Source organism: Helianthus annuus, chromosome 6 (genome assembly GCF_002127325.2).
Source record: "Helianthus annuus cultivar XRQ/B chromosome 6, HanXRQr2.0-SUNRISE, whole genome shotgun sequence".
NCBI lineage: Eukaryota > Viridiplantae > Streptophyta > Magnoliopsida > Asterales > Asteraceae > Helianthus > Helianthus annuus.
In genome coordinates, this window is record NC_035438.2 from 135464791 (window position 1) to 135486058 (window position 21268).

Consider the following 21268-nt stretch of genomic DNA (forward strand, 5'->3'; position numbering starts at 1 on the left):
CCTGTGCAACAAAGGGACAGTAGGTACACTCCTGCTCCACCAGAATTTGCATTTGCAGGTCAACCAATCACAACTCTTCCCCGGAAGGTACTATTTTGGCAAGAAATTCCAGCCCAGCTTGTCACCGAAAAAAAAATGATGTTCAAATTTTAAGTCATATTACTCACTAAAAATCACATTTTTGACAATCTCCAACGTTTTTAACCAGTGCTTAACCAAAATTATCAACGAACAACTTCATTTTACTAATTTTTAGTCCAGATTATCATTCAAGAAAGTGGATTTTAGTGTTTGTAAAAGAATTCTTTAAATAAAACTCAAAACCACTCAAATCTCTCTAAAATGCTTGATTTTCAGCAAGGAAGTGAGCCGAAGCTCTGATACCACTTGTAGGTCCCTAATGGAGGATCTTAGAGAAACCTATTTCTTGTTGTTGAACACACAAACAAGTGCGGAATCCGAGTTTGAATGCAAACCAAGCAAAAACACTATCAATACTAGACATATGCTGGCTTGGGTATAAATACTGGTTTGGGTATAAATACCAGCAAATGTCTGTGGTTCATATAGAGAGCACAGTTCAGAGAGTTGAGGGCATATTTTGTAAAACCTTGTAATGTTACTCTGCTAAAATCAATACCATTTAGTTTTGAAGTGATATTTATAAAAAGTGAATAACAAACATAAAACACAAGTGCTTAAAAGGATTCCCTTTATATTGACAATGCGATTGCTTTTACGAGATTTGTTTCGCAATATTAACAATATTGAACGAAATCTGAATCGAGAGTACACATGACATTCCTTTCACCATCCTTAATTTTGATATTATATGCACATATTCATGTCTAAACAAATAGATTTTGAAAGAAGATATTACATAAGTTAAAGAATGACTAAAGAACAAAAGTATGTTGTAAAATTGACTGGATTTATATAATGAGCTTGTAGTGGACTACTCCAGAACCAGCAGTTAACCGAATTGACAAAACCATCTTTCCTGGCGATAGAAATAACCGATCCGTTATGAAGATCTAAAAGCCAAAAAATTGGTTATAGTTTCTGTTTTGGCACATCACCGACCCGATCTATGCTCACCTAACCGCCCATTTGCCACCTCTGTATTAGCGTTATGTGTGTAATGTTTTAGTGTCAACTGTCATAAAAGAGACAAAGAAAACTACTGAATCTTTAACGGCATGTACTGAAACTGAATATAAAGATTTCAAAGATAAAAGCTTCAATAAAGCATACCTTAAACAGGAAACAGTGTGACGTTGACTCAATGCAACCAATTCACTCGCTTCAACTTCGGAAGGCCTTTCTTCATCTACAGGTCTTTTACTTCAAAACTCATGTATAGTTCAAAAACTTGCTAGGCATTAGCAGCAAACTAAAATCATATAATCATATGCCAACATGGTTATATATGGCTTTAGGAGGAAATTAAAAACAAAACTAACCTAAATACCATTGTGATGTGCAAAATCAGAAACCGCCCGTTATTCTGTCAAATTCTGAAGTTCCCTCTGTCAGTGAGATAGATACAATATCACCTGATGAAGCATACGATCAAAATGTACTTTTCTATCGTCAACATAGTTGTTAATAGTGAATAGCGCTAAGGTACCTATATGCCACATGGCGAATAGCGATAAATAGCTAACGGCTATTTTATAAATAGCGATAGACAAGAAAAGAAAATTTAAAAATTTTGTACGTATATTATATCAAAATACCTTGTGTATATGCTATTTTACATGTATATTTAAAAAACCCTAAAATCCAACTATTTTATAACTATATTTAATTGCTATTTATATTAAAAATAGAAATAAATAAATTAATTGTCGCTATCTATCGCTACAACCCAAATATAGCAAGCCTAGACCTATACGCTACGTAACACGCTATAGCGATCGCTACGCTCGCTGTTGACAACTATGATCGTCAATGATACCAGGGGCGGACCTACCCTTTGGCCAGGGTGGGCGGCCGCACCCCTTGAAAAAATAAATTTAGTGTATATTTTAGGCAAAAAATCCGATCGCACCCCTTAAAAATACGGTTGAACACCTCATCCGCACCCCCAGCAAATAATTTCTAGGTCCGCCACTGAATGATATAAGTCAACACGAATATCAAACGGAACGAATCGATCCGTGATCCATTACAATTAATGGAGGGAACACAAACAGTAGTTTACAAACGAATCCAATCTCGACACTGCAAATGAAACGTAGCTCTAAAGCAGTTGAAATTGGTTCAGAGATGATAAAAGTTATTGAATTTAGGGGAGAACGGTAAAAGTTGTTGACTATAAACAAGACGAAAATGAAGTTGTAAAGGGGTCGGTTACCAGCAGATGACGAGGGCAAGGTCTTTTAAAGTGAATTATGACCATAATTAAATAAATGATACGTTAACTTCATAAATGTTTTGCCCTCTAAATCATTACAATTTGATATCCAAGTAAATACCATTTTATCCTTAATAATCTTAATTAAGTTGTTGTACCATAAGCATACAATATTGTAATGACTTAAATTTTACCGTCATCCTTCTGAAATGCTTTATAATATAGTATAGATCATAGTTGTCAAAAGCGAGCGCCTTGTGCGCCTAGGCGCAATTTCCAGGCGAGGCGCATCAATTGCGCTTTTCTCTAAGCCATGGTTCAGGCGTATTTCCGGCGAGATTCTCAGATTCCGGCGAGATTTTGGCGAAAGTTCTGCACATTCCGGCTAACTTCTGGTGGTGAAAGAAGTAGATTTACTCTGGTGGTTAAATTATGTGATGTTACAGATTGCCGGGGCTAGAGTTGCAGGTTTGTGAAGGAGAGAGGAAGAAGAGATGGATCAGGGTAGACAGGAAAATAAAAAGGCAGACTTTTTAAATAGTATTTATTAATTTGTGTCTTGGTAAAAAGTAGCTGTGCTTTGTCTAATATGTGAACAGTGACTTATCATAAACTAGGACTGGATTGTCAACAGTGACTGGGTTGCAGAAAGTGCAGAGCTGAAGGTTTTCTATATTTGTTTTATCATCTTTTAAATGAATGGTGTTTAATTTTAAATGAATTAGGTCATAGGGTTTTTTTTTTTTTCAGGCATGCTAGATTGCAAAATGAAGGCATATAATATATTATATATTTATATAAGTTAGTACACAACTACATCGGTTAAGAGTTTCTTTTACACTAATTATCTTAAAGGTTTTAAATTGTTAGATGCTAGTTAGATGATTTTAATATCTAATTATATCAGTTTTAAAAATATATTTGGAGATTAACAGTATCTATAAAACTAATACAATCATATACATTATATATATATATATATATATATATATTCATTTAAGTGCGCTTTTTTTTCTCAGGCCCGCGCTTTTTTTGCGCTTTGCGCCTAGGCCCTAGGCGAGGCATATGTGCCTTGAGTGCGCCTAACCAATTTGATAACTATGGTATAGATATAGATATAGATATAGATACATACCACATTGTCAAGCACATAACTTATCTCAGTTATGGTTTGTTAAGCATGCTTGCACAAGCTATCTCAAAATATTAGGCATAGCTCATCATAATCGTCATACTGACATATCATCTCAATATGATTATTCCACCATTTAATACACACAATTAGACATAAGATAACATCAAAATTGTGTTAATTAAGTATTAACAGCCTCCCTTTTGGAATCCTGCATGTCAAAAGCCGTCTCAAAACACCACCAGGTGAACTCGTTTAATACTCATCAACCATTTAACACCCTTTTAGAAATCTTTTATTTAAAGGCATATAGATCTCACCTTCAACGTTGTCAAAACGTTTAGCTTGCTCTTGGTAGTTCATTAGGTATAAAGTTGCCAGAACCGTCGCCGTTGAATTGCCTTTACATCTCACTGAGTCACTGTTGCTCCATTGCTTCTGTACAGGTTGATTGCAGGTCACCACTACCCATAAACACCTCTAAGGCAGCCGTACCAGCCGTCTTGGCGTCTTCAATTGCCTACCACCGCCGTTGACAATATTATGCCGTCCAACTGCAGCGGTGACACTGCCTAAGCTGTCACCCATGTTTCCTTATCATTACACGAACTCTCTTTCCATCGTAACTCTCTCTCTCTCTCTCTCTCTCTCCCTATAATGTAATGCCCTATCAACATCACAAATATGAAGGAGAGTGGGATTTTTGACCATGTATCTAGGAGATCATGGGGTGAATTGGTCAGAATCTTACCCACAAAATTATCTTCAGTGCAAATCTCAAACCCCCAAATAAATAAATAAATAAATGATTTAATTTAATTATAAAAAATTGCCATCCTTTTTTCATGTGTTACAGGAAACAAAGGCATGCATGAACCTAGTGAGCTAATAATAGAAAATAAGGAAACACCAATATTACGAAATATTGAAGGATACCAAATTAAAGTCTAGTGAAGATGTAACAAATTAGTTTTTTCAATTGAGATACACATGAAATACAACCCCAACTCCGTTGTTTACAAACTCGAAGATGTCTACTTTAAAAGGTAACACAAAATTATACTAAAAATGAAAGTTCTAAAATCACATAACCTGAGATTCGATATCTAACTCGAAACACTGCTGGACAGAAATCGAACAATGATGTTGGCAAACAGTTCTGGATTTTGCATCCGCCGCGTTAAAAGAGGTAGTTGAGAAGACCATCTATCCATCCTGACTAGTGCTTTTCTCTTCTTTAACCATTCTGATCCGTTTTTAGTTTAGTTTTTCCTATTTTTCAGGTTTGCCCACTATGACCCATTAAAACTCATAGCTAACCCAAAACAACACATCATCTTAAAATGAATGTCCAAATTAACCCAAAAGTTAGTCTTTGGGTCACCTTCATAGGCCACACATTACACGGTGGAATAATTATCAAAAGTTAATTGCAGGATTATTTCATACAGAAGCTAAAGCGCACCACAGACATATAAGCTGGATTCAAGTATCCTTATGTTTTGACCACATTATTGAATGGCCATTTTGGATTGTTTTAACGTCTCCATTATGTTTCAAACCCAATGTTGTAGAAGGTGCCATGCGCTAGTCGGGCGGTGGGGTACCGCCTAGGGATTAATCGGGATTAATAGGGATTAATCGGGATTAATCGGATTGGATTTTTTATGTATAATTTTATAATTTTATATATAAAAAACATTAGTTTTATACTTTTTATCTACAAAATTGAAAGTTTAGGGACCAAGTGTAAACTAGTGAAAATAGAGAGGGGCTAAATGCTAAAACTCCCAAAGATTATTAAACCTAATCCCACCATCTTTCTTCATACGCCATCTCCCCTGTCCATTGTTCATCAGGCCTCCGATGAGTGTTGCAGTCCGGTCAGAGAAGACAACTCAAGGTCTCGTCATTCCGACGTTGGCGATGGACGGCGGTCGAATTTGTAAGTGTCGGACATTGATTTAGGTAAGTTTCTTTAGAATCTTGACTGCTGAATAAATTAGCGTTATAACTTATAGCGTGTAACCCTTTAAAACCATCGATCGGATCTTAAAATCGGCTTAAATGAGTAAAAATTCCAGGTCCGATTAGTCCGATTTCACCCGATTAACTCCGACTAGGTCCGCCTTGGTCCGATTTTGACCGACTTTGACCAGGACCGATTTTTTTGGCCGATTTGCTCATTTTTAGGCTACAAGTAACCGATTAGCGCCTAGGCGCCGATTAATCGGCCACCTAGAACGCCTTCTGCAACATTGTTCAAACCGCTATCTTCGTTTGAGAAGCAAAACCATTAATATTGTTTCAGTACAAAAAACAACACAAAGGAAACCATGTTGTTAGTTGTTGTCTCTATCAAGGGCATGCATTAGCCATTAGCCCCATAAACCCTGCTTGCTTTTGACCCGATACACACCACACCATATTGAAAGTGTAAAATGAAAATGAACAAAATTGGATAGAAATTCCAAGAATTTAAAAATGAAAACCAACCTTTGAACATAGCAATAGTAGAAGTCAGCAACAATAAATATACTCCCATCAAAAAAGATCATGTACAGTATTGGTCTGGGAATTTTGCTGTAACACATAAGCCAAAATACTAAACCTCACCCTCAACAAAAATGCATCACACAACTTGGAGCAATAGAAGAATACCAAATGCACAACACAATCAAAATAACATTGCAACAATACGAGGTTTGTTCTTTCAAAATTTTGTGAAAGGAACTAAATAAAAAGTCCATTACATTTCATTTCATTTCATTTCATGTGCGCCTTGCATTTCAACGGATAATAGAATGAGCAAAGAAATTAAAATCATTCATTACCAGAAGTGCTTCCAAGCTATTGGTTTATACCTTGCTTATATGCTTCAAAAGGCTTAAAATCTCAGCTCTCTGCTTAACAATGTAGCCTTTACCTTTGTCATAAACCGTAAAATCTGGCTGGTCAAGCAGAAGTAGTGTTTCCTTGTAGGAATGCACAAAAAATGAACCTCTTCCATTAATCCCAAGATTACTGATGTGTTTTGACTTGGGTTCATAAATGGCAAGCATTGACGGGAAATAACGCGGGTCAGCATCATTATCTGCAATTTCAATTACAGGTTCACCACTTCTCCTAAATTCTAGCACACTTAGTAGTGTTGCATCTGGTGAGTAAATAGTGAATAGCTTTGTAAACGACTTCGATACACCATCATCCTTCATTGACCAAACATAACAAACATTCTCTTCCGGATTTCTATCAAGCACAACAAGAGACTCCCTTAGATTAGAGATGTTCAAATAATCAATAGACCCATCATATACTAAACTCTCCGGTAGGCTTACTTCTGTAAATTCTTCTCTTGTCATATGAAATGAAATAATCAGATTATAGGCCTCAAATCCAGGATCTATAGTACTCCTATCAGTAGCAAGCCAATAACAGAACCCATCTACAACAACCTGCGAACAGCTGAATTGAATTGATTTACGAGGGAGATTGGTGCTATATGGACTTCTCCAAACCCCTGAGCTTACAGTAAAAACCTCAACCTGCCAAGGGATGAGAGTTACACTTTCCGTATCACTCCAAGTGTTAATTTCTGTAATCTTGACAATCTTAGGGTCATTAGTCTCTGGACAAACCCCAAAACCTGTAAAGGTTGTGTATATTTCCTCATCTGGCACATTAGGCACAACAACAGCAATAGCTTTTCTAATTGAAATATTCCAAATAACAGCCATTCTGGTTCCAAGACCATATCTGTCATCATCGCCATAAAAACAGTGCAAACACAACAAGCCACGAGAGCTGCCGGTTATTATAGAATGTCTAAGCCAGTTAACCAACGGGGGAGGAGTGAGGGAAACCCTCTGGTTGTTGGGTAAAGTATGATCATCGACAACTGAATAATATGTTGTTGGCGTAGAAACATGTCCATGATCATACCTCACGAGGAGATGTTGCAGCTGTGGGTGTGGGGCGCTGTAATCTGCAATAAAAGCACTACTGCTAATGAGAGACTTCCAGGCTTTGGATACCAATCGGAATCGGATCAATGATTTGATAGGAAGCCTTTTGATGATTTCTTCTTGAATTTCGAAAGGCACATTGTCTGACATTTTGATTTTGATTAAGGAAGAAGAAGGTATGAATTTCTAGGGTTTATACAACCAGAGAGCATCTGGTGGAGCGATAACTTGGTTCAAGTTGGGCCTGTTTCGATTTATGTGAAATTTGGGCTGTGCTATTGGGCAGGGCTTAGATGTATACCTTTATTACCCTTTTATTCTGGCAAGAAATTCCGGCTAAGCTTGTCACAGGAAAAAAAAAAACGATGTTCAAATTTGAAGTCATATAACTCACTAAAATTCACGTTTTTGACAATCTCCAATATTTTTAACGAGTGCTTAACCAAAATTATCAACAAACAACTTCATTTTACTCATTTTTAGTCGAGATTATCATTCAAGAAAGTGAGTTTTTAGTGTTTGTACAAAAATTCTTTAAATAAAACTCAAAACCACTCAAATCTCTCTAAAATGCTTGATTTTCAACAAGGAAGTGAGACAAAGCTCTGATACCACTTGTAGGTCCCTAATGGAGGATCTTAGAGAAACCTATTCCTTGTTGTTGAACACACAAGCAGGTGCCGAATCCAAGTTTGTACGCAAAACAAGCAATAACGCTATCAATAATGAATGAATATCACTTCAAAGCTCAATGGTATTAATTTTAGCATAGTAAAATTACAAGGTTTTACAAAATATGCTCTCAACTCTTTGAACCGTGATCTCTATATAAACCACAGACATCTGCTGGTATTTATACCCAAACCAGCAGATGTAATACTTCGACATACTAGACAATCGATATACATCGAAATACATAAGACACATCGACATATCAATACATGCTACTTGTATCGACACATGACTCTATATAACATCGATATATAGTATCATATCGATATACAAGATTTACTATATCAATATATGTAAAAGAGTGTTGACATAATCGATATATAATGTGACATCGACACGTTAATACATTGATATACATATATCGATATATAGATATGAATGTATCGATATACATGCATATAAATCAATATACCTTATTAGAATATGGATACACATTTATATTAAATGCATTCTTTCTACATGATCGATATAAGCATGCTTGCATTTGAATTCACATGATGACGTCATCAACCAACTATCTTGTTCCCGTGTCTTCGTCATTCATGTGTCGTTCTCCGAGTCGCACGACCAAGGAATGTCGCGACATCGGTCTTGAACTGAACCGAATCGAAGCGAACCGAGCTGAGCCACATCTATATCAACACTATGTCAAACATTGTATAATATTACGTTAAAATTTATCTCAACTACAACTATCAATTCAAAAGAATTATAAAACAATAAAACGTTTGAAAACATGTCTTTTATTTTATTTAACCACATAATTCGATTAATAAAAATTAATTTTTCCTGCCCGCGAAGTTCGCAGGTGATATCCACGGAGATTACTTTTTGAACGTTAGACTTAGATCTGCAACCAAAAACTAAAACTGACACGCATGAATAAAAACACATGAATTGACGCGTTGAGCCGCAAGACACAAGAAATATACACCACCATCCGACAAACTTTATAAAGATTCCATAACAAAAAGAGACACCTAAAATACCCTCTGACTCCTCTCGCGGCACCGATACAGCCCCAAATACACACACCAAGGAAAAGGGACCCCTAGTAACCCCTAGCCAATAATGAAACAAAACAAGATGCAACTTCACATAAAGAGCTGGAACATAGTCACCAAATTCGAGGTTCGCTCCGGTACAGGTATGCGGTTCGCTAGAGGTGACGTTTTCGGTATGGAGGGGGTAGGTTCATTTCAATACGATCCGGTACGGTTTACCATGGAGTCCGGTTTGATGTACACAAATTAAAACAGAAATTATCAAAAGTTAATTGCAGGATTATTTCATACAGAAGCTAAAGCGCACCAAAGACATATAAGTTGGATTCAAGTATCCTTATGTTTTGACCACATTATTGAATGGTCATTTTGGATTGTTTCAACGTCTCCATTATGTTTCAAACCACTATCTTCGTTAGAGAAGCAAAACCATTAATATTGTTTCAGTACAAAAAACAACACAAAGAAAACCATGTTGTTAGTTGTTGTCTCTATCAAGGGCATGCATTAGCCCCCTAAACCCTGCTTGCTTTTGACCCAATACACACCACACCATATGGAAAGTGTAAAACAAGTTGGCCATCCATAACATAACAACAAGGAATCATATCATAATTCATAAAATTATCATCTCAAAACTAAACAAAATTGGATAGAAATTCCAAGAATTTAAAATTGAAAACGAACATAGAAGAATACCAAATGCACAACACAATCAAAATAACATTGCAACAATACGAGGTTTGTTCTTTCAACATTTTGTGAAAGGAACTAAATAAAAAGTCCAATACATTTCATTTCATTTCATTTCATTTCATGTGCGCCTTGAATTTCAAGGGATAATAGAATGAGCAAAGAAATTAAAATGATTCATTACCAGAAGTGCTTCCAAGCTATTGGTTTATACCTTGCTTGTATGCTTCAAAAGGCTTATAATCTCATCTCTCTGCTTAACGATGTAGCCTTTACCTTTGGCATAAACCGTAAAATCTGGTTGGTCAAGCAGAAGTAGTGTTTCCTTGTAGGAACGCACATGAAATGAACCTATTCCATTAATCCCAAGATTACTGATGTGTTTTGATTTGGGTTCATAAATGGCAAGCAATGACAGGACATACGGGAGGTCAGCATCATTATCTGCAATTTGAATTACAGGTTCACCACTTCTCCTAAATTCTAGCACACTTAGTAGTGTTGCATTTGGTGAGTAAATAGTGAATAGCTTTGTAAATGACTTCGATACACCATCCTTCATTGACCAAACATAACAAACATTCTCTTCTGTATTTTGATCAAGCACAACAAGAGACTCCCTTAGATTAGAGATATTCAAATAATCAATAGACCCCTCATATATTAAACTATCTGGAAGGTTTACTTCTGTAAATTCTTCCCTTGTCATATGAAATGAAATAATCAGATTATAAGCCTTAAATCCAGGATCTATAGTACTCCTATCAGTAGCAAGCCAGTAACAGAACCCATCTACAACAACATGCGAACAGCTGAATTCAATTGATTTACGAGGGAGATTGGTGCTATACGGCCTTCTCCAAACCCCTGAGCTTACCGTAAAAACCTCTACCTGCCAAGGGATGAGAGTTACACTTTCTGCATCACTCCACTTATTAATTTCTGTGATCTTGACAATCTTAGGGTCACTAGTCTCTGGACAAACCCCAAAACTTGTAAAGGTTATGTATATTTCCCCATCTGCAACATTAGGCACAACAACAGCAATAGCTTTTCTAATTGAAATATTCCAAATAACAGCGATTGTGGTTCCAAAACCATAACTGGCACAATCGCGATAATAACAGTTCAAACACAACAAGCCATGAGAGCTGTCGATTATTACATAAGGTTTAAGCCAGTTAACCAACGGGGGAGGAGTGAGGGAAACTCTCTGGTTGTTGGGTAAAGCATGATCATCGACAACTGAAGAATATATTGGCGTAGAAGTATGTCCATGATCATACCTCACGAGTAGATGTTGCAGCTGTGGGTGTGGGGCGCTGTAATCTGCAATAAAAGCACTACTGCTAATGAGAGACTTCCAGGCTTTGGAGACCATCGCAATTGGATCAATGATTTGATAGGAAGCCTTTTGATAATTTCTTCTTGAATTTCGAAAGGCAACATTTTGATTTTGATTAAGGAAGAAGAAGGTATGAATTTCTAGGGTTTATACAACCAGAGAGTACTTGGTTCAAGTTGGGCCTCTTTCGATTTATGTGAAATTTGGGCTGTGCTATTGGGCAGGGCTTAGATGTATACCTTTATCATCCTTTTATTCAATCCTTGGAGTTATAGTTGTCGGATATCTTACTTTTAATTCTCATTTTATTTAACTATTATTTAATAATTCAGAGTTCCTAAATCTATCTAGTTAGCGGGTCAATCAAGTTAATATCTATAGTATGAGCCAATTAGGCTATAGCCTAGTGGTCAAGAGAAATTATTTCTTGTGAGATGACCATAGTTCAATTCTTGTATGGGGTAAGTATTTAAGGGTAATAAAATTAGCCGTTCAATAAAATATATCTATAATATGACACATAAAAATTTATGTTATTTACCCATTTTCTAAATGTCCAATAAAGTCTCATCACCCAAGTACACGTAATCAAAAGGTCACGCACGCGTGCAATTACAGAAGGTGCTGGTGACTAGCCCGTCACTAATTCCAGGGAAAACCACCGCCTGAAGGCCCACTGTGCTAAAACTCCTGACTCACACATGACTTTTTGTTACGAATGAGACTACAACTGGTAACCTCCTCTAGAGAAAGTTATCAGGATAACGCTAGATCACAACCCCTTGGTCTAATTTACCCGTTTTATTTTACTTTATTGTTAACACTCTATAAAACATTGATAATCCAAACACATTCAGTCACTAGTAACATACTTCTTGACCCTAACCATTATAACCAATATAAGATGTCTATACCGCCAAATCCAATAGAGACCAGAAATCCATAATTACCAATAGAGATCATGATATGGATCATCATGTCAACCTCATCAAACATAAATTTTAGCAACGAGATGCAACTTGCAAGCACTCGAATTAAGTGTTTTCCCTTTTCCAAATTGAAACAACATAGAAGACAAAAGCTTTATCATTGAGCTTAGTAATTGTCTCATTTCATAAGCTCATTACCGCCCACTAGCTATTCTTCCCGTTATGATTATGAGTACTCCTATGACCTACCATATATAGAGTTACAAGTGCACAAATTCGGTTATTTTTTAATGGGTTATTGGATTTTATCACCCTCAAATATCGGCCTTTGGCTGTTGCCACCCGCAATTAACACTTTGACACCCGGCACCCCCAACTTGACTTTTTGTTTGCGCTGGCACCTCCCAGTTAAATATCCACTAACTGTGTTTGTTTTTTGTCCGACGTGGCACAGGTTTGATGATTTGGAGCTGATTACGTGGCGATGACGTGTATGTAAAACTCATCTCCTTCTTTATAGCAAACTTTATAACACAGACAAATCCAATAAAAACCCTAATTTCATCTTCCCCAATTGTATTCCTAGATCACCGGAGTTTACCCCAACCCCCAAAAACAAAATTCATGCTTCAGTTGCCAAAACCGTCGAAAAGGTCAAGAATTACCTTTGTCGGTGGCGTAGACTTGCAGTGGTGCCTGATGAATTAGGTGCAGCCGGAAAATACAGAGGAGCAGGGCCATAGTCAGCCGATCGAGAGTGCGACACCAGTCTCTCAAATCAATCCAGAAAATACCAGATGTAGATGTAGACGTAGACGATACACACAATGACTTCTCCAATCAATCTCTCAAATCACAATCAATTTCTACATCAAATTCCTCAATAACCGCCACCACCGCAACCATTGCTTCCGCGGTGAATGGCGGACTCAGTAGACGGAGCTCCGCCGGATTTATGGGAGTTTGCCGACGTAGACGCCGCCGTGAGCAGGTTAATACTCTCTTCGAAGCAACAATCCGTTCACAATTCGTTCCGATTAAATGCTGTAAGTATAGGATCGAGCAACCATCCGTTAACAATTCGTTTAGATCTGCATTTTGTGTAGATTGCGTTTTATTGTGAGCTTTAATAGTTCAAATCTTCAGTTCTACATCTTAATTATGCAAATTCTGTTTGCTTGTGAGAACTGAGAACATAAGTGAAATAGGATCCCTTATAAAAATCACAAATCCATATTATTTGTGTAAATTCGGTGTAGACAAATTAAAACAGAAATTATCAAAAGTTAATTGCAGGATTATTTCATACAGAAGCTAAAGCACACCACAGACATATAAGCTGCATTCAAGTATCCGTATGTTTTGACCACACTATTGAATGGTCATTTTGGATTGTTTCAACGCCTCCATTATGTTTCAAACCACTATCTTCGTTAGAGAAGCAAAACCGTTAATATTGTTTCAGTACAAAAAACAACACAAAGAAAACCATGTAGTTAGTTGTTGTCTTGTCTCTATCAAGGGCATGCATTAGTCCCATAAACCCTGCTTGCTTTTGACCCGATACACACCACACCTTATTGAAAGTGTAAAACAAGTTGGGCATCGATAACATAACAAGGAATCATATCATAATTCATAAAATTATCATCTCAAAACTGAACAAAATTGGATAGAAATTCCAAGAATTTAAAAATGAAAACGAACCATTGAGCAATAGAAGAATACCAAATGCACAACACAATCAAAATAACATTGCAACAATACGAGGTTTGTTCTTTCAAAATTTTGTGAAAGGAACTATATAAAAAGTCCATTACATTTCATTTCATGTGCGCCTTGCATTTCAATGGATAATAGAATGAGCAAAGAAATTAAAATGATTCATTACCAGAAGTGCTTCCAAGCTATTGGTTTATACCTTGCTTGTATGCTTCAAAAGGCTTATAATCTCAGCTCTCTGCTTAACGATGTAGCCTTTACCTTTGGCATAAACCGTAAAATCTGGTTGGTCAAGCAAAATAAGTGTTTCCTTGTAGGAATGCACATAAAATGAACCTGTTCCATTAAAACCAAGATTACTGATGTGCTTTGATTTGGGTTCATAAATGGCAAGCAATGACGGGACAAAACACGTGTCAGCATCATTATCTACAATTTCAATTACAGGTTCACCACTTTTCCTAAATTCTAGTACACTTAGTAGCGTTGCATCTGGTGAGTAAATAGTGAATAGCTTTGTAAACGACTTCGATGCACCATCCTTCATTGACCAAACATAACAAACATTCTCTTGCGTATTTTGATCAAGCACAACAAGAGAGTCCCTTAGATTAGAGATGTTCAAATAATCAACAGACCCCTCATATATTAAACTATCTGGAAGGTTTACTTCTGTAAATTCTTCACTTGTCATATGAAATGAAATAATCAGATTATAAGCCTTAAATCCAGGATCTATAGTACTCCTATCAGTAGCAAGCCAATAACAGAACCCATCTACACCAACATGCGAACGGCTGAATTGAATTGATTTACGAGGGAGATTGGTGCTATATGGACTTCTCCAAACCCCTGAGCTTACTGTAAAAACCTCAACCTGCCAAGGGATGAGAGTTACACTTTCTGCATCACTCCACCTATTAATTTGTGTGATCTTGACAATCTTAGGGTCACTAGTCTCTGGACAAACCCCAAAACCTGTAAAGGTTGTGTATATTTCCACATCTAGCACATTAGGCACAACAACAGCAATAGCTTTTCTAATTGAAATATTCCAAATAACAGCCATTATGGTTCCAAGACCATATGGAAAATTAGGCAAAACAACAGCATCATCGCCATAGAAACAGCGCAAACACAACAAGCCATGAGAGCTGCCGGTTATTATAGAATGTCTAAGCCAGTTAACCAACTGGGGAGGAGTGAGGGAAACCCTCTGGTTGTTGGGTAATGTATGATCATCGACAACTGAAGAATATCTTGGCGTAGAAGTATGTCCGTCATCATACCTCACGAGGAGATGTTGCAGCTGTGGGTGTGGGGCGCTGTAATCTGCAATAAAATGACTACTGCCAATGAGAGACTTCCAGGCTTTAGAGACCAATTGGAATCGGATCAGTGATTTGATAGGAAGCCTTTTGATAATTTCTTCTTGAATTTCGAAAGGCACATTGTCTGACATTTTGATTTTGATTAAGGAAGAAGAAGGTATGAATTTCTAGGGTTTATACAACCAGAGAGCCTCTGGTCTGGTGGAGCGATAACTTGGTTCAAGTTGGGCCTGTTTGGATTTATCTGAAATTTGGGCTGTGCCATTGAGCAGGGCTTAGATGTATACCTTTATTACCCTTTTATTCAATCAGTCCACAATGAAGTTGACCTTCCAAATGTTTGACGTCCGTTGGATCGAAAAATATTCCGATCAATCACGGTGGTTTCACACACACAATCACGGCTCGACAAGAATCCAAATCGAATGAAGAAGAGTAGAGAAGAGGAGTGATCGTCTTCACCCAGTAGGTTTCTTAAGGTTACCCATCCTGACCCGTTCAGTTTTATTCAGTTACCCATCTTGACCCATTCATTATATTAAAAGAAACTTGATATACCCATTCTGACCCCCTTAAGTTTTTTTCCTAACCCAAAATAGCTCATGACTTTCTTTTAAAAGTCCAAATCAACCCATATATAAACCATTGGGCCATATTTGTCGGGTCTATGTAGGATATCTTACTTTTAATTCTCATTTTATTTAACTGTTATTAAATAATTCAGAATTTCTAAATCTATCTAATTAGCAGGTCAATCAAGTTAATATCTATAATACGACACATAAAAAATTATCTAATTTACCCGTTTTTTAAATGTTCAATAAAGTCTGGCCACCCACGTACACACATAATCAAAAGGTCACGCACGCCTGCAATCGCAGAAGGTGCTGGTGACTGGCCCGTCACTAATTCAAGGGAAAACCACCGCCTGAAGGCCCACTGTGCTAAAACCCCTGACTCACGCATGACTTTTTGTTACGAATGAGACTCCAACTGGTGACATCCGCTAGAGAAAGTTATCAGGATAACGCTAGATCACTACCCCTTGGACTAATTTACCCGTTTTATTTTACTTTATTGTTAACACTCTATAAAACATTGATAATCAAAACACATTCGGTCACTAGTAACATACTTCTTGACCCTAACCATTATAACCAATATAAGGTCTTTATACCGCCAAATCCAATAGAGACCGGAAATCCATAATTACCAGTAGAGATCATGATATGGTATAACAACCCTAACGTAAACCGACACCCTCAAATAATTTCCGACACCCATAATATATTTAGAGTGGCCCTATATGTCTTAAATTACACCTCATATGCGAGAAATGGGCCGAAATACCTTTACATAATTAAAACTAAAATAAAAACAAATTTTGATACTCGCTCGCAGGCCGTGTAGACGTAAGCTTAAGCTTACGCGGGCCGCGACAGCATCAATCTCAGGCAAGCCCCCAGGCCGCCACGTGTCGGACTCGTGTTAAGGCTACGTGTCAACGCAGCAAGGCTACGGCCTAGGCTAAAAGCCCTCGCGGGCCGCGTAGGCCTTGGCCTCATCTTACGCGGGCCGCGCCAAACCCCAAATCAGGTCCTATATATAGCAGACTTCGGCAGAACAATCGAATTCGCTCACGATCTTTTCTTTCACTCAATTTTCACATAGTAGGCACTATACTCGGGTATAATACCCCCCTAAATAGCGAGGTTCTGCTACGATGTAAGTATCATAACCCATGGAGACGTATTAGATACTCTGCCCAATTGATCTAGGGTTCCGTAACGGCTGTCGTGGTTCTGCCCAACGTAGTCGTTGGAATGCCGTCTCGGGGAGGGTATTACTAATGTTAAAATGGGTTATTATACTAACACAGGTGCATTTGTGTAATTTATAGATTATCACCAGGAAACCCTAAAGGATAATCTAAGACAGCAATGTGAGTAATCCTCTTTTTGTTAACTGTTTTTACAAGACCTTAAATATCTTTCCATGCGAATAATAGTTATTGAGTATTTGTAAGAATACAATTACAGTCGGTACCACCTGGTAAAGGAGTAACATGACCATAAGTCGGAACGACATTACCGTGTGGTGGTAATTGATATAACTTGGAAACAAATGTAATTGCGGATGCGCCCTCAATACTGTTCACTGTGACTTTTTATTTAAACTTGATTAAACTGGGATTCACTCACCAGTATTTCCCACTGACAAAATGTTTTTAAAACGCGTTTCAGGTAACAAAATGTGAAAGCCAAATAAAAGCCAGCTGGACAGCACTGAAGGCTTGGAAAAGTGGCAATAAAGTTACCTAAAAGAAATAGATGTTTTTCGGAAATAAAAATAGGATTTATTCCTATAAAATGTGTGTACTGAAAACTTGGGTTTTTTTTACCCATGTGTTTAATGTTATGGAAATGTGGTATTCTACTCTGATTAAATATTTCCTAACTACGGTCCTGATGTAAATTCCGCTGCCAAATTAGACAACAACAAGATACCACCGAAACTGGATCACGGCCGCCCGTTCCCGGGAATTAGGGATCGGGGGCTGTGACCGAAGGTGGTATCAGAGCTATGCCACTGATTCAGCCACAGAAGTGTTCTGCTGATACCAAAATTCAAAGTGTTAGGAAATAAATAACGGGAATACATGCATAATTGTATTTTCTTGTTATGTGTTATCTGACTATTTGTTAGTTTACAGTATGAGCGACCAAGGACCATCTGACGCGTACCGTCAATTGTCTGGTTCGCCTAGAAGCGAAGGTGCCTCTTCTCAGCCTGCCCTCTCAGGGTACTCTGCTGATACGGAAGAAGGAATATTCATGTTTAAGGCTCAGTCTGAAGAGCCATTTCCTCAGAAAAAGAGGGGATGGTTCAGTAGGGGAGCACATGAGCGTAGAAAGCATATGAAAAAGTTACAGGAACAGCGAGTGTTAGCCGCAGCCAAAAGAGAAACCGATGCATATGCCCAGGATATGCTTAATAGGGGAATAGCTAATATCCATATTGTAACACCCCAACCCGGAAGGGCTGACGTGTCACAATAACGGTAACATAAACAAAAGTCATAATTCCATTTATTTATTTGATAAGGATACAACCACACGACCATTAAAATTAAGATTTATATACAAGCGGAGACATTCATCTTAATTAACTAACATCTTCAGATTTATTCCTAGGCTTTATTCTTCTCTCTTTTCCCCTCCCAAAATAATCTGTGGACCTGTATATACAAAAAGTTTACGGAATGAGCCGAATGCTCAGTACGGAATTTTAGGCTCAAATAACAAATAATGCTTCATATGAAATCTTATCCGGATGGAACTTTAGGCGAAAATGATACGATGCAAGAACAAAATTTCATAATCATATCTTACGGATGTACCCATGAGCAAACTTAAAACGTGACAATACACAGGTAGCTACTCCTGCATAATTATCACATGAGATGGCGAATTGGCATACCCGTTATCCACCTCCTTATACTTAAATCCTAGGATCGATCCATACGCCTCCTAATAGCCTTATGTACCACACTTGTACTTAAGAGACGCCGTGAACTGATCTCTCCGTCACGGATGGAGCACATGATGTTGATGCCACAACAACATGCTCGTGGGACACTCCACGAGAAGCGATACTCAGGGTATCAGAGTACAAATGGTCTTATTCACATAACTTATAAAACTTATTTTCATAACAAAACGGAACATATATTGGAACATGCGATAATGAGTATAACAACATAATACTATCGCATGACATGAAAGTTAAATCAAATGATAGGAATCGAACGGACTGTCAAATGAATCGATAATCAAAGACGTGAGGAGTTTTTAACAGATATAGTAACTTAGTGGTTTATAACAATTTGAATATGAAGCAATAAAGAGTGGGGTAAGGATCCGTACCTTAATAATTCCAAAGTGAAGCTACCTTGTGCTAATATTTTAGATTTATACGGGCAGAGTTTAGACTACTGATTAATCTTTTAACCTAATTTAAATAACATGCACACAAACTAGGTTAGTAACTTAATACAGCATTTACGTCAATTCACGAGATCAAACCCTCACAACTATTATCAAGTGCAATACTTAATAATTCAATCGGATTCACAACGAATAACAGAGCATAGTCCGAATTCGAACAGCACTCAAATATTCAAGTTGAAATCACGACGAATAATCAAAGTACAAGCTCAATTTGAGCAGCACTCGGATAATCGTTGGATAGTTATAATCGATCGGACGTTGAATCGTAATAGCGATCGAGTTATTACCCTGATTGCGGCAGCGTTTCGAGATTAGTGTGTGTTTGTGTAGTAATTGAACTATAACTCAGCGTATATTGTGAGTTTTTCCGTCGATTTTGTGCCATAAATCAAGTCCCAGACCCGACTATTTATAGCTGGAAAATGGACTCCTTCGCGCCACGCGAAAGAGACTTGTGTACCCGTCGCGTGGCGCGACGGGTCTACTTTCTAGCCTAGGTTGCTTCGTGTCTAAGTAGCTTAGCTGAGTCAAAATCTGGTCCAATTGAATTTAAACAACGTTTCTAAGTAGATAAACATCCAGCCGGGTTTTAACCCCCCTGAGTTTTAGGGGCCCTGATCCTGATTCCAATTGTTTTGAAAATTTTAGGGTTAGTACAGAATTACTTGGGTGTCTTAATTAGGGTTTTCTTAGTGGTTAATGATTTTAAATTTATGGGCATTACACATATCTTAGCAACCATTGCAGCTGACCCTAACCTGGAGCAAATGCTAGCACCTCAACCACAACCACCAATTCCTGATCAACCCATGGAAATAGAAAACCCTGAAAACCAAATAGAAATGCATAATTTCAACCCGGATGAGATACCTAGGGTACCTGCACCAAATCCCCTAGACCCAAACAATTACGACCCCTGGTGGGATGATGTTAAGGACTATGTGCAACGTTACCCGATACAGGAAAATGTGCCAATACCCAACCTAGGAGCCTATCCATGGTTAGATCCTCAAGATCCCTATTTCAATAGTGATGCATACATTAGGGAGATCTTAGAGAATCCTTACCCATACCAGGCCTCGTACCAGGAACCCGCACCCCAGATTCCAAACCCAGTCCTAGAACTTGCACCCCCAATGAGTGCAGAAACGTACAAGAACTTAGGACTTTCGGTGAGGAAATTTTAGAAAGTAGTGAACGAATGAGACAGGTGGGAGAGCGTCTCGTATGGAAATACGACGAGTGCAATATGGATTTTTGGATGAATCCATATCCATGAATGTGACGGTGGAAACGGTAGTAGTAATAATATAATATAATAATAAATATGTGTACGTGTTAGAAAAAAAAACTACGGATGCATATTACTAGTAGTGTAGTTTTAAATTTCAGTCGGTATTGTAATTTTAATTTCAGTACTGATGTGTAATAGACGCATACTATAAGAAAGAGTAAAAGTCGCAATGCTCGACGTTTTTGATCAACCTGTGTGTTGTGTGATTGGTTGTATTAAATATTATTTTGTGAGATTAATAAGTGGCAATTGTTTAAAATTCAGATGGACAACGAAGTGAATCAGGAAAACCAGAATGATAATATCCAGAACAACAACCACTCGAATAATGATAATCTGAATAACGAGAATCCAAACAATAATAACAATGGAAACCATGTGGATAATAGTGCTATCCAACACATAGTGGCACAAGGAATCATAGATGCAATGCCATTTATTATCCAAACTGTTAAAGAAACTGAAAATAAAAGTAAGCATAGCAGTAAGCGACCAACTGAACCTGAACACAGTGTGAACAATGGACCAGTACTTCAAGCGCCCATTCCCAAAAGAAGAAGAACCATGCCATATGGTTGTTCTTATAAAGAATTCTGGTCCTGCAAACCAATAGAATTCTCGGGCAATGAAGAACCCATTCCAGCTCTACGCTGGATAGAAAAGACTGAGGCTGTTCTGAAGATAAGCAAGTGTGCTGAAGAGGATAAGATAATGTTTGCTTCTAATCTGTTTAAAAACTCAGCCCTAGAATG

General features: G+C 37.6%; 3 protein-coding genes across 3 annotated transcripts; all 3 read right to left on the bottom strand.

Annotated features, from left to right (window-relative positions):
- Positions 1-6349: 6349 nt before the first annotated feature.
- On the bottom strand, positions 6350-7606 carry LOC110945036 (F-box/kelch-repeat protein At3g23880-like). Its single transcript, XM_022186675.1, has one exon. The coding sequence runs from the start codon at positions 7604-7606 to the stop codon at positions 6350-6352; it is 1257 nt and encodes a 418-aa protein (XP_022042367.1).
- Positions 7607-10093: 2487 nt separating this feature from the next.
- On the bottom strand, positions 10094-11266 carry LOC110945034. Its single transcript, XM_022186674.1, has one exon. The coding sequence runs from the start codon at positions 11264-11266 to the stop codon at positions 10094-10096; it is 1173 nt and encodes a 390-aa protein (XP_022042366.1).
- A 1733-nt stretch (positions 11267-12999) lies between these two features.
- On the bottom strand, positions 13000-15343 carry LOC110945033 (F-box/kelch-repeat protein At3g23880-like). The gene is made up of 2 exons (XM_022186673.1): positions 14081-15343; positions 13000-13203 (listed from the first exon to the last, which is right to left on the bottom strand). Exons 1-2 carry the CDS (start codon positions 15341-15343, stop codon positions 13000-13002), a joined length of 1467 nt encoding a protein of 488 aa, XP_022042365.1.
- Between the last annotated feature and the right edge of the window lie 5925 nt (positions 15344-21268).